This window comes from Nicotiana attenuata, unplaced genomic scaffold (assembly GCF_001879085.1).
Source record: "Nicotiana attenuata strain UT unplaced genomic scaffold, NIATTr2, whole genome shotgun sequence".
Taxonomy (NCBI): Eukaryota; Viridiplantae; Streptophyta; class Magnoliopsida; order Solanales; family Solanaceae; genus Nicotiana; species Nicotiana attenuata.
In genome coordinates, this window is record NW_017673642.1 from 47981 (window position 1) to 63296 (window position 15316).

Sequence of the window (15316 nt, forward strand, 5' to 3'; positions counted from 1 at the left end):
CAAATCAATAGCCTGCGATGATAACGAGAGAAGGAAAAAAGTCGAGGTACATCAAGTGGATTCTAACACTTCAGTACAATCCCAGCTAGACACCATAGCTAGAGAGACAAGAAGGTTAACCTTAGCCAAGGTCCAGATCCACCTATCTTTAGTCTGTGATTTTTGTAGAATAGGTCATCCAATGTGTGAGTGTTAGGCCTCCACTACAGATAAAGCGGTAAATGTTATGGGGAGCTTTAATAAAGGCAAACTGGCAATAATTTTAACTCCATGGGGAAGAGGCACCCAAGTGTTTTTTTTAAGTTCACCAGGTGGTAGTGCGAATGCATGGCAACACAATAACTCCAAACCCCAAGGACATAGAGCTCCAGGTTTTTAAAATCAACAGATGCAATAATATCAGCCTCCATAGTCTAATCAGTCTAGCATAGAAGATCTGATGAAGGCCTTTATTATTAAGACAGATGAGAGTCTTGAAACTCATGGCACAACTATCCGAGAACAAGGCACAGCCATTTGAAACTTGGAAAGGCAGGTGGGGAAACTTGCTAATCTATTGTCAAAGAGGGTTCCAGGAACTCTCCTTGCGGATACTGAAAGAAATCCAATAGAGACAATAAATGCAAGTGTCTTTGAGGAGTGGGCACATATTGGAGGATCCTAGGGCAAAACAAAAGGATAAGTTGATTGAAACACAAGTGGAGATTAAGGAGGAGCAGAAATAGCAACATTCAAGAAGGTGAAGGGATGGTAGATGATGGTCTGAACAAGAAGAGTAAGACTAGAGCTCAGAAGAAGAAGAAGAAAGATGGGAATGCAATAAATGAGGTGACTGAGGAAAAAAAATACATGTTTGCTCTACTTTTCCCTCGGAAGCAGAGAAGAGATAAGCTAGACAAACAATTTGGGCTTTCCTAGATGTGCTCAAGCAGGTGCATGTTAATCTACCATTCATAGAGGTGCTCTCTCAGATGCCAGCTTATGCTAAATTCTTGAAGGAGATATTTTCCAACATGCGGAAAGTGGAAGAGACATCAGTCGTCAAGCTCACAGAGCATTGTAGTTCCATTCTGCAAAATAAGCTCCCTCAAAAGTATGGAGATCCAGGAAGTTTTACTATACCTTCCTCTTTAGGAAGTATTAAGTTTGAAAAATCTTTGTGATTCAGTTGCTTCTATTAATCTTATGCCTTTGTCTATTTTCAGGAAATTGGAGGGAGAGATTAGAGAAATCCGATCGATACATGTATCCTTGCAGCTGGCGGATCAGACCACAATCATACTTGAAGGAATAGTGGAAGATGTGCTAGTTTGGGTGGACAAATTTATGTTCCCTATGAACTTCATTGTGGTGAATATGGAAGAGAATAGGGAGATCCCTCTAATTCTAGGGAGACCATTTTTGGCTACTAGCAAAGCTATTTTGGACATTCAGGAAAGGCAGCTCATGCTCAAAGTGGGAGAAGAAAGGGTGGTCATCAAGATAAAAGGAGCAATGGGGTCCTAAAAGAGAGAATGGGAGAGAGTAAGCATGACAAGTGTGGGGTCCAAAGAAGGCGGAAAAGAAACTTTCGTCATGGATGTGTGCACTAGGTCGGGCGTGCAAAGAAGATCCCGACTTTGATTCAGACCCCGACTAGATAATTTAGGGGAGTTTCTCTTATCTCTTGCCTTTTATTTGTGTGTCATGGGGACATGCTACAATTTAAAGTGTGGGTTGGGGGATGTAAATACGTACATGTGTGTCTGTTTTCTTTTTCTTTTTTTATTGAATTTTTTTTTTGACTTTTCTCGATGATGGATTTCCTCGACTGTCTTCTTGAGGGATCAAAGTCGAAAAAAATATTTTTTATTTTGCTTAGGTAGTGTAACAATTCCCCCTTTATTTTTCTTTGTGCCACCATTTTTTTCCAAGGAGTTTACTTGAACCGAGTGTAGTTAGTTTTTCTTTTTTTAGGAATAGGAAAGTTTGTACTGTGGTGTTAAACGGAGATAGTTGTTCTTGGCTTTTTTATGCCTGAGAGTAGTGAGTGCCTTAGTTGTGATACCTAGGCTCAGTTATTGACTAATGTATTGTAATGCCTTAAATTGTTTGATTTTGACTTTGCTTAACTGCTTTGGCTAGATAGTCTGGATAGATCTGGTCCTAAGTGAGTTATGTGCCAATCTGTGTGTGAGGATTTTGTTGATATTTTGTGCATGTTAGTTGAGGTCTAGAACTTTCCCTTTGTGTTTGCAAAGCGAAATAAAAGTCTTGTTCAGTATAGGAAGTGATATAGGCATTTCTTTGTTGAGCCGATTATATGTTTGTGACCGCCTGATTATTGTGTACCCTAGTTAGCCCCTTTGTGCATGTAATCCTACTTCTTTGGAAACCACACTACAAGCTTGAACCTTTTATTTTAACTGACCATCTGTTTGAACCTTTTAACTCTCATGAGCACTTGAAACTGTTATGAGCTTGTTACGAGGTGAATATAGGTATGGTTGGCTTTTGAGTGGAACTATTAGAAATGGAGAAAGGTGCACTCATTGATAATTTGTGAGAGCCACATTTAAGGAATTAATAAATAAATAAAAAAGAAAGAAAAATCAACTAGAACTTTGAAAAAAGAAAAATAAGAGGGAGTTTGTGTATGTATTAGAAAAAAGAAAAAAAATGATGCCTTGCTAGTGGTAGTTCTCATCTTGTTTGTGCTTAAAGATATTGGTAACTTGATGCTATTATGTGTGAAGGTTGGGGATTCGTTCAACACAACTGTGGGGTATAATGTGTTAATATATATGTATTAAAGTGCTTAGGGAGGTATAGTCACTATATCCAAATGTATCCTACCCGTCTCGCAGCCTACATTACAACCAAAATAAAGTCTTACTTGATCTTTTACTGAATAAGCTCAATTAGTAAAGCATTACACTACAGGCAAGCATATGTGCATCTTCTGTGGCAACTGAATTTTAATTTTGAGAGTGAGTGAATTCTTTCTATCTTGAGTTCCTATTTGTTCTTGAATTATATTGTGTGTGGATTTACTCTCTATATTTGGTGTGAGGGCACATGATTTGCAAAGGAAAGGTAATGTCTTTGGCCTCTGAGTTTGAGTAAGTGAGTAGGTTTTTTGAAATACGTGGCGCGTGCGAGTTGAGTCTTGAGGATAGGATGTTATGATAGGGTGCTTATTCTGCTTTAAATATTCTTGGCATGATGCGTTCGGCAAGTGTCTGATAAGAAGGTCGTCTCTATGTGAAGTGCAGTTTGATTGCTCGAGGACAAGCAATGGTTTAAGTATGGGGCATTGTTGGTAGGCTAGAAAATGGTGTTTTAGTCATAGTTTGCACTCTAATTACTGCATTTTACTTGTGTTTGAGCTTAAGTGATAGTAAATTGCACTCATTATGGTTTTATGCCTTTTAGAAGTGATTCCGAGATAAAAGATAATCGGGAGCTAATCGAACAAGTTGCAGCTTTGAAGTCTGAGTAAAAACCCAAGGAATTAAAACGGGATTGCGTTTGGGGGTCGAGGACCAAGTCTAGATATAAAAAAATGAAAAAATAAAATTACTTTGTTAAAGGTACACAGTCGCGCTGTGTGGGGCGACGCGGCAGTGTAAATCCTGTTGTATGTTAGAAACTCGCTCTCTGAACTTTCCCACTAGCACACCGCATAGCACAGCGCTAGGCACGGCGCGTTTGTACAATTTTCTCAAAGTATTTTCCTATGTTGGCTTGGAAAGGGTAGTTTCATCCGGGCCCACTCCTATATGATGTAAATACACCAAAAAGATGTTTTTGAAGGGTTTTTTTGACCTTGAAAGCTTTTGGAGAGCATTGGAGGCTACAGGACACAATATTTCATCATCTTTCCATTAATTCAATACGGGAGTTTGGATTTGTAACGTTAAATAGATGTTTTCTTACTTTTTTATTATATTTGTGATGACTTCCTCTATGATTATGGAGTGATTTCCCTTAGGGTTAGACGGATATGGTGTTCTGATTGATTTTTGTGGATTTTAACTCTAGTTATTTCCTTGAATTCGTTTATGGAGCTTTGAATTATTTGCAATATTATTCAGTTGTTTTTCCAAATCCACTAGGCATATTGCATAGGATAAGATTTTATAGATATAACATAAAATTACACCAATAGAGGGGGGCATGGACCTTACCTCCAAAACTATGATGGATCTCCATTTGGTTGTCCAAACATGACAATCAATTGGGTCTAGAGAATTAGATGAAGTTAGACCTATGTGAATGAAACAATTGTCTATCCACAAGTGGTAGATAATTGTGATAGATATGAGAAGCTTCAGGGAATATTTGATAGAAGAGATGGAGCAGTTGAGTATCAGTAAAACTGGGAACAACATTAATAAGACAGTATCCTCAATTTCATTGATGTTGTCAGTGCTGAAATATGAGCAATAAGGTGATGATGCATTGTTCATTAAAATTGGTGCAGAACTTCTGGGATTATGAACGATCAGGGGCTCTGAGGATGACTACTGTTGTCTAGTTTGTGAAGGCCAGGTAGCTGTAGAGAGAGTAGAGTGGAAATAGTTGGCAACATGTGTTGCAGTTGCTCTTATAACAATTGTTTTTATATGTTTGAAGGGGTTGGCATGTGTAACAAGTACAGTTAGGTGTGAGCCCCTAAATGTTTCACGATCCAATTCTCTTATAGGCCGTGATGGCCCCCAGCGACGCTGCTAGGCAAGCCAACAGTGAACTAACCACGTGATTTCCCTTTTTAATGGATTTTTAAGTAATTAAACTTTCCTTAATTTAAAAGGTTTGAGGAACATCATGTTTAAAATAAATAAAATGAAAGCAACCGAGTGCCATCATAACCATAGAAATAATCCAAAATCACAAGTCTACTAGTGTGTGCCAAGACCTGGTGTCACAAGTGTATGAGCACTAATAGATTATACAAAACTATCTAGCTAATATCTTAAATCAAAATAGACAGGAATGAAAGTGAATGAGAGACTCTAAGATGTTGTAGAACGGCTCAGGAAAGCAGCTTACCACTAGGCCTCGGGTAACGAGGGTGCGCGCCGGTGTGATCGCCAGATGCACCTGCCTCAGATCCTGCACGGTCAGTGCAAAAGTGTAGCGTGAGTACATAAACAACATGTACCCAGTAAGTATCAAGTCTAACCTCGAAGAAGTAGTGACGAGGGGTCGACTTCGAAACTTACTATAGGCTAATAATATGAATACAGAAATTCTAAATGAACATAGGATATGTGAATAATACTAATAACTCATTAGCAAGCACGAACAAGTAATTCTTTCACAAATAATTAAATTCCAAGTAAATTCCTATCATTAATACTTGTAACCTCACAAACCACCAATAATATCAAGTATGATTAGGCTCCGAGTGTTATTAAGCATGAATTATGACGAGGTCGTATGACCCGATCCAGAATACCGTGTACACTACCGAGGGACGTGCGGTACGATCGGTAGATGCATCTATTCAACTGTAGAGGCGTTCGGCCTGCTCCACAAGAATTTAGGACACTTTATAAGCATTTGACTTAACGTTCTCACAATGCTAATACACAACGTAATTCAATTTCCATTAACGATCAAGTAATCCGCCAAAGAAATTAATTGAAATTCGGTATTTTACAACTTCTTTATCAAGTTCTAATATAATTTAGGCACTTTAATTAACAAGTAGGTGCAAACATTACAAGTAATTCATGATTTGGGTCCTAAACTACCCGGACATAATCATAAATAGTAGCTATGCACGGACTCTCGTCACCTCGTACATACGTAGCCCCCACAATTAGAAACAATTATTAAATTAAATCACCTATGGGGTAAATTCCCTCTTACAAGGTTAGGCAAGAGACTTACCTCGTCTCAAAGCTCACTTTCCGGCCTCCAATTCACTCTAAAGCCTCCACTCGGTGTTGAAAAATCTGAAACTAGTCAAATGTTGTATGAATCAATCAATATATGTTTAAAAGTTCATATTCTAACTATTAAAGTAATTACCCAACCCAATTGAAGGATTTCCTAAAATTTACCCCGGGCCACGTGCCCTCCGAAAATTTTCGAAGAAAGTTGTTACCCATAATCTCACGAACTCAAATATATAATTTTCACTAAATTCCATAATAATTTTCGTGGATAAACCCCATTTTTATCAAAACCTAGGTTTTTTATCTAAACCCATAATTTCACAAATTTACATGTTAAATCTATCCATAATCTATGTATATAACTTACATTGTATAGAAATTACTTACCTCAAAGTGTTAGGTGAAAATCCCTCTCTAAGAGCTCCAAAAATTGCCCAAGGAATGCAATAAATGAACCCAAAATGCTTAAGTCCCGACTTAAATGAAGGTTTCTGCGGTACCGCTTCTGCGGCACTAGGCCCGCTTCTACGAAATTCCCTAGGCCCAGCGCTGGCCGCTTCTGCGAACGGGTTCCCGCTTCTGCGGAGCGCGTGTCGCTCCTGCGACTTAGGCCGCTTGTTCGGTTTCCTCCATCGTACCTGCGCGTTTGGAGGTGCGCACACTCACCCGCATATGCGGTTCTTGGGATGCTCTTGCTAGGCCGCTTCTACGACTGCTGGCTCGCTTTTGCGAGCTCGCACCTGCGGCTAGCCCTCCGCAGGTGCGATTACACCAGAAGCCTGGTGCTTCAGCTTCTGCTCCTAAGTCCAAACTTGGTCCGTGCCTAGTCCGATTAACACTCAAAGGCCCCAGGGCCCCGCCCAAACATACCAACAAGTTTGAAATCATAAAACAAACACGCTCAAACCCTAAGAACGCGTAAAACAATATCGAAACTAAGAATCATACCCCAAACCAAATTGAATCAACTTATGAACTTCAAGTTCTTCCAACTTACTTCGAACGCGTCGAAACATATTTAGACTATTCGAAATGATACCAAATTTTGCGTGCAAGTCTTAAAACACCATACAGAACTATTCCCAAGCTCAGAATCCCAAACGGACCTTGATTACACCAAATCCTACTTCAAACCAAATTTAAAGAACTCTAAAACCTTCAATGTGCCAACGTTCACTATTAAGCGCCGAAACATTCTCGGGTCATCCAAAACTCGATCCGAACATACAACAAGTCCAAATCATTATACGAACCTATTGAAACCGTCAAATCCCAATTCTGAGGTTGTTTACTCAAAATGTTGACCAAAGTCAAACTTAGCCTCTTAAAGCCAAACTAAGGAACCAAGTGTTCTGATTTTAACCCGAACCCTTCCAAATACTAACCATCCCTGCAAGTCATAAAATAGTAAAATCACATACAGGGAGTCTTATTTAGGGGAATGGGGTTCTAGAAAGCAAAACGATCGGCCGATCATTACAAAATATGTCCATTTGGTTGCCTCTTGGATGTAAACATATGGGTTTGACTATGGATGTTTAGTATGTTTGAACTCTTTGATGTACACTTGGAAGAATGAGCACTATTGGTGCTAATACCACACACTTAGAATACCTCAATGGGTTTAACATATCAAAATTAATAGTACCTTCACAGAGAAGTAAACAAGTTAGTGTAAAAAATGACTCCATGATCTTTGCCTTTGGAGATGTTGCCAACTGTAAATCCTCCTGTTCTAGGGACATGCATTCAGGGATCTGGTGCATTTTTGCCATGAAAATGGAGGATAAATGGTGAGTTTATGATGGCTGAGTGCTTGTAGGGAAAGGATCATATGTTCTGCACATGTGGGATGCAGAATTCTGCATATTCAACTTGCTGATACCATGGCTGTCAGGGAGGGTAGGGGTCTCCTACTGGGATAGGACTGTTTCAATTTTTCTAGATTATGGAAGTTTGGTTAAAACAACTAGCATTGGGTGCATGACTGTTAACCAATTGAACCAACTAAACCAATTGAGATTATTGTGATGGCCAGATTTTAGCCTTTGATATATCCTCAGTAGAATGAACATTAAAAATGCTAATACCACACATTGATGATATATCAATTGGCTAAGCATGACATTAGGATAAGTACCTGCAAAAAAAAGGAAAATAGAATTAGTGCAAACTTTGCATCCTTGTTGTCAGGACTGTGTTTATGGTTTTGAAACTATGATATCAGGTTCTTATGGCTTATGAGAGCTGGTAGGGGCTATGATGAGGTAATAAACATAGGTGCTTGAAGTGTTGTCTGGTAGGTGTAATTGAGTAGTGTGGATATGATTGATGTTGATTTGGCAAATATAAAATGAGTTAAGGGTAGAAGGTTTAGATGTAATGTAGGTGTTGGGGTATGGATTCTATGGACCAGAGAAGGCAACAGAAGAATGAACAGATCACTTGGAGAGAGATCCTGCAAAAAAGCAAACAAAGTTATAAAAATATTCATTGTTGTTGTTCTCCAATAGGATTTTCACCTATTATTGTGTTTCCATTGATTGTTGTTATGGAACCGGCAACTAAGATAATCATCACAAACAGATACACTATGATGAAGGTAGTTCGAATTATTGGGCTTGCTCCCTTCTGAAAGACAATTTTAACCATAACCATTGGAATGATTGGCTATGAATTGTGTAGGGAATTGAACCCTACTGGTCCTTTTATGCCTAAAGGAGGGGGTCCTATTTTGATCCAAAATAATTTGACCCCTAATATGGGTGGGGAGCTCACATAGGATGTAGAAGTTTATTTGTGATGCAAGGCTATGATAGAGTTTGGATAGTGAATTTGCAGGGCAATTGGCCTCTCTGTATACATGTGAAATTGTAATGACTTCACATTACTGACAAAGATCCTTGAGTTACTGCATATGCATATCCAAGTTCCAAGGGGGTACACTTTCTCTATATAGCCATTGCTTGAGGATATTGGAGTCTATTTCAATCTGAATCTTGGTGAATCCATTGGCTATACACCATTGTTGATACCCAATTTTTCCCTATAATATTTTCGAAATGCATATATATCTTTAAAACTATGCATTAGCATCAGTTGGTATTTTTTCATAATTTTTATATTTTTTAAATTAACTTATCTCAATATTTTATTCATGTAAATAAATAAAAAAAAATTACATTATAGATGATTTTAAAACATCTCTTGATTTAATATTACCATTTATGGTCCTATTAAGTTCCAATTATCTCACAAATGGCCAGATTTATATCTTTTGGTTACAATTGCAACTATTTTGCAATTATAGCACATGCATACATCACTGCATTATTTTACCAGAAATTAGCCCGTTATATTTTTAAATTGTTGAATAATTATTTTAAAGCATCTCTGTGCATGAAAAATTATTTTTTCTCATTGTTAATTATTTTATGAAATAATTCATTCAAATACCTGGGTATTTAACAAATAGCCCCCTTATTTCGGATTTAGCCTAATTGAACAGCCCAATTTCAACCCCTAACCCACTATGACCAAGCCCAAATTGGTCAAACTCAACCCCAATTAATCTAAAACCCGACCCAAGCCTCCCCAAATCCTGGCCGTTGATCTCTGAGATCAACGATCCGTATTTGTTCTTACCATAATTAACCTAATGACCCCCCTCCTAACCTAATTCATTTCCATAATACCCCGCCGTCACTCTTTCCCCTCTCTCTCATATGCACTCTATCTGAACCCTAATCCAGGCACCGTCACCGACTTAACCCTTCGTTCTATGATGTTTCTTTGTCGTCTCAGGCCTATACTGGCCTCCTACTTGCTATGGTTCATCAGTTTCTTAGATCCTTGAGAAGATCTTAAGGGACCTAGGCGGTCTGGTTTGTACCTTCGATTTCTTTGCCTGTTTCAGGCCGTTTGCTCGACCATGAGTAAGAAACCTCTCTTATTTTGCTATGGATCCATGATTTTCTAGGCCTATGTTTTCCTTGAAAATTTTCTGGTTTACGACTGATTTCCCGTTTTTCCTAAACTAAGGTTTACCCTAAGTCATCTTCTCAAAAGGTTTTCTGACTTTCGAATGCTTAATCGCTTGTTCTTAAGTGTTCTTTGACTGATTTATGCTAAAGTTGCATAAGCCCTAGTTGATTCACGATTAAAACTCTCATTGTCTGGTGTTTTGCTCCGATTCTGTGCTTTTCAAAGTTACTAGTCATATTGGTTCATTCTGTACTCTGATTTACACGCTTTTCCTTAGTCAAATTCCTTGCTTTGTGATTTTTATCCTAATTAATCTCTATTAGGGCTTTTGAATTGTTTTCCGCCTAATTTCTCTATGTCCCTAAAGTTCTAATCAGCCTATTTTGTTTATGGAAATTGATATATTCTTTCCAGAATTGTTGAGTGATTTGCTCTGTTAAAGATTTCATGTGCATGATTCTGGATTATTTCCTTGTTTATGACTTTAATTAGTCTTCTTGCCTTATTTAAATTGCCTGCAGTATCTACTGATTCCTTGCACGATTATTTCCTTAATTAGATTCCTAGTTATTCACTCTTTGCCTAAGTCTGATCTGAATTTGTTTCCTTAAATATTTTCCTGCCCTTACTGTTGGTTAATTACCCTTAATTAAGGGAAGACTATGCCGATTTTTCGTGTAATTGATTCTGTGATCTTCCCTTGATTAACTGAAGTTGATTCTTTTACCTTATTTGCTCTACTCTTGAGCTACTATATAAACTCCTCTGTTTTACTTCTTAAGACGAATATCAGTTCATAACACACACATACATTCAAACTCTTCTCCTTCTTTGCTACTTGTGCTATTGTGGGTCTAGCCGGCTGAAAGCCAAGGCTAGCTAGTGGAATCTTTCATATTCTGCATTTCTCTTACTTGGCTGGTATGTCTCAGTTAAATTCTGAAACATAAACTCTATGTGTTTCATTTCAGTGCTAGCTCATTAGTTATAGATTCAGTTCCAGTTCTTGTTTACTGCCTTACTTAGCATGTCTCATCCTGCTTTGTTCAATATGTAATTAGCATGTACAAACTATAGTTGTCCATTTGATGTTTGTCCAGCATGTCTACCCTTGTCTATTCTCCTTCCCTGAGGAAATCATGTTAGTTACCTAATCTTTAAGGTATTCAACTGACTCTAGTTGTGTGTTTGATTCTGTCCAGTGTTTCTTTGCTTTCAACATGGCTCTATTACCTACCATCATGACTAACCTGTTAATTCTATAAGCTTCTAAGTGTTCTATGCATTTTGTTGACTATATTCCTCCCTGAGCCCTGTCATGTGTTCTCTTTAAAAATGTAAATTCTATGTGTCCCCAATCCCATTACCCTGATGTGAGATCTGTTTTGTTAAGTGTTTCTGAATCTGGATGTTTTATGACCAATTGATTGTTTGCTGTTTTCGAAAGTGTTTTGGTACTCTTCTCAAATTATTTTTTTTACTACCAAACTAGTTTCTATTTCATAAAACCTTTTCACTCTTAGAGTCATCTCTATACTGTTTTCACTAAATCTTTCAAACTGTGTCAAGCACTCTCACTTTACTCTTAGCTTATTAAGTTTTGCCCCTCTGGTATGTGTACTGCTTAGGGATCCTTGAGATCTCTCTGAACTCTGGCATACTAGGGTTGGTCCTTCCACACTGCACATATCCAGTCCCTATTTGAGAAAGGTCTTGGTATGAGCACTGCCCGGAATCCTTGAGGTCCTTAGGGAACTCTGACACACCTGGACACTTGTTGGCTATGAGATTTCTGGGCATTTGAGACTACTCGGAAGGCCTGGTACTCCCAGGTTTATTTTGGGCCTGCTCCAGGATCTCTATAGTATAAGTTTACTTCTCATTGATGTAATTTACTAAATCCTGGTTTGTAATAATCCTTTGTAAAGAGATATTGGGTTAACTAGTAAAAAGGGGAGTGTAGCTATATGATTTTGTGGGGTAAATTGGGTAGAAACCATGTTTTAGGTTTTAGATTATGATGAGTTGCTATAGAAATCATGTTTTAGGTTTATATGACGCATTAGATATCATGCTTTAAGATTGCTATGCTTACTCGCATTAAATCATGTAAAATTCGTGCATTCGATACCTTGACTTAGGACAATCATATTTACCGCTTCTGCATATCACATGTTATAGTTCATCATTTCACTTCTGATTCTGCATAAGTCGCTATCACTTAGAAACCCTGCCATTAAGTTACTAATACTGTTTAAGATAAAATAACCTTCTCCATGTGCATTAGAGATCCTGTTTTAGGACTGCATGTATATGTGGAGGTAAATATGAGCCTTTTATCTGCTTCCTTAATTGACAGTCCTATGTGTTATTTGTTGTCGCCTAGACTTTTGCCTTTTAAACACCTTAGGATTGTCTATAATTGCCTAAGTCTAGAGGTCGTAAACTCCTCCAGGACCAAAAGGAAGGGACGGGTAAAGCACGCTTAGAGTTCGTTAATCAAACTCGCTTATAACCACTAAGGGGAGGGTAATGTGTAGTAAAAGGATATGATGACCTGCGCGCTAATGTCACGTGTAGCCCCTCTAGTTGAGGAGGATTACCGGGCATTGCCCAGATTGATCCTATAGTCTAATCAACTTAGGACTTCCCTTTCCCAATTCACATGTGTTTAAACTATCTAAATTTCTTTTTCTTTACATATATGTGTTTAAACTGTCTAAACCTCTTTTACTTTCATATATGTGCATTGGACCATCTAAACCTCCTTGATCATATATGTATTTAGACTGCGTAAACTACCTTTATTTGCAAATATGTGCTGAGACTGCTTACTTGTTAATTGACTAATTCACATAGTTCGGCCGGGACCCACCGTTGTGGTCCTCAAGGAGTGCCTAACACCTTCCCCTCAAGGTTATTTCGAGCCCTTACCCTAATCTCTGGTAATGCAAACTGGTTACTTGAGTTAATTGCTCTAGGTGCCCTAACGCACCTTAATCCATTTGGTGGCGACTCTTCAAACACCCAATTCCCAAAAGGAAACGAGTTGTTCCCCCATGAATGTCGAAACCCAGACTTCCCTGCGAAGGAAAAATGGGGCGCAACAACCATGTGACACCAATGATAGCTGGGTCTGTTTCTGCTAGATTATTGGTGCCCTCACCAAGTGGACAGGTTTTGGCATGAATGAATTGGCCTTGGTGATCTCTCACTATGACCCCTGCTCTAATTTTACCAGGGTTGGTAAGTGCACTACCATCAGTGTTGACTTTCATAAAATTGGTTTGTGGTTTTTGCCACCTTACCAAAATTGTAATGGTAATATGTTTCAGAGCTTCTACCATGGTATATAGATCAATCCACTCATGGGGCCATTTTATGTATGGATATTTGGCTATGAGAAGGAGCTAAATATCTGAGTAGATTGCAAGAGTAACTCTAACCATAGAAGAAGTTTTACCCCATACTTAGCACTGCATCTATTTGAAAGAGAATTATTGTGGTGATTATCTTGCATTATTTTGTTTGGTTTAATTTAGTGATCATCTTAAGTAATCGAAAAAGCTTTTTGAATTGTTGACTAAATCAAGTTAGGAGAATATTCGAGAGACGTTTTCCTGAAGACTAATCTATTAACGCATGCTTACATATTTTTACAATGCTTATATCAGTTCACCTTATAGAGTTAAGATTAATCAAGAGAGGAGTCTTGACTACACGTTTGAACTAATCATCGGGTGAAATCATGAGAATCATTAGAAGATTAGAGTGAATTGAACTAGAGTTAGATCCCAAATAGCTATCTTACACCTATCCGATCACGACCCTTATTTCTCATATTGATATTTCGGTGTTGCTCAACTCTTGTCTTTCAATAATCAATTGTTAATTTTTCTCGTTTCATAGTTAATTTTAGTCGTTAATCATCCCAATGAACGTGTTAATTGTTGACATCCAATTTTGTCCCTCCTTTCTTCCAAACTATTTCTTTAAGCTTCTAATATCACTAATAATGTAAGAAATAATTATTTTATCATTTTTAGCACAAACTAGACCTAATTAATATTTGTATTATTTACTTATTACTAGTATTATTAATATTATTACTACTACTATGATTAGTATATTATTACTATTATTATTAGTATATTAATCTTCTTATTTTATTTTATTTTTTACTTTTTTTTGGTTGCAAAAAAAAAAGAGCATCTCATTGTTCTTTACATAGTCAAGTAATGATATTTCTTAATTCCATATTTTATATGTCACTTACTATAGCGTTTTATTGAGGAAAAAAACTAGCATAACAGTAATTTTGTGATATCTCACAATTTTCTTAATACTAACAATTATTAAATAATTTTAGTACCTAAGTGATATAAATATGATATAATACTATTATTGTTTCCTAGCTATATGCCCAAAAGAAGCACTAGGAAGAAAAGAATTTCAGGACTACTTTAAGCCTAATTCGGCCAAAATAAGGCCCAATTCTTCCTCACCAATTACTTCACCTTAACCCAAAGAGTCTTGGGTTCAGACTTAGCCCAACAAGATTCAACTTAATTCTATGGCTAATTTATTAGTCCATGTAGTCTCAAAGATTAATTTATATGAGTCCAAATGAATAATCTCTCAGATTTTCTTCTAAGACCACTGAAGCCCAATTCCCATAGACCCAATTCGGCCTAGCAAAAATTTAATCCCCAATGAGCTAGGGTTTCGAGCTTCCATCAAGCAGCCACTCCCTTTCATTCTCTCAATACCTTTTGAGTGAAATTCCAATCTTCTTTCGCCTATGAACAGAAATTGCTCCTCCATTTTTGAGTAAGTTCTTATCTCTTCTTTACTTTTTCTCTTCACATCACGTGAAGCCTACCGAATCCATCCAAAATATTCAACGTTCGAATTAGAACGACTCTCTTTGACCATGAATTCGAAATCTGAAATTTCAGACTCCCGCTAAAGGACTAAGAACCCTAATTTTACACCTATAAATACCAGATTTGGTGGAGATTTTCAGCACCTTTCGCTCGCCGCCTTAGACCTTTGTACCCGTTACTTTTCTTTGAACCACTCTCTAAAAGCTCTTTCTTTTAGCTTCTATTGGTTTTGCTTAACCATAACAGAGGCATTACCGTATTCGTTTCAAAGTTTGACGCCTATTCGGAGTTGCGTAGTAGAGGCCGAAAATCGTAGACCTTCTTGACGACGCCCCGTTCACTGCCCACAAAAATGATAGTAACTCTGGAATCTTTTCTTCCCATCCTGTTTACTAAGATATATAATGAGCCTTTGTTCCTGTTAGAAGCATGCGTACTGGGCTATTTGATTTTTGTTTTTATTTTTATGTAGAGGTCATGATCTAGGATTCATATTTGTGATTATATATTCTGTCCATATAAAATTTGAACAAGAGTGAATGTGTGTTCTGTTGGTTT

At 37.6% G+C, this 15316-nt stretch overlaps 1 protein-coding gene across 1 annotated transcript; it reads left to right on the forward strand.

The window, feature by feature from the left end:
* The first annotated feature begins 747 nt into the window (after positions 1–747).
* LOC109216930 lies at positions 748–1506 on the forward strand. Its single transcript, XM_019381151.1, has 3 exons — positions 748–828; positions 933–1093; positions 1206–1506. Exons 1-3 carry the CDS (start codon positions 748–750, stop codon positions 1504–1506), a joined length of 543 nt encoding a protein of 180 aa, XP_019236696.1.
* Positions 1507–15316: the final 13810 nt, after the last annotated feature.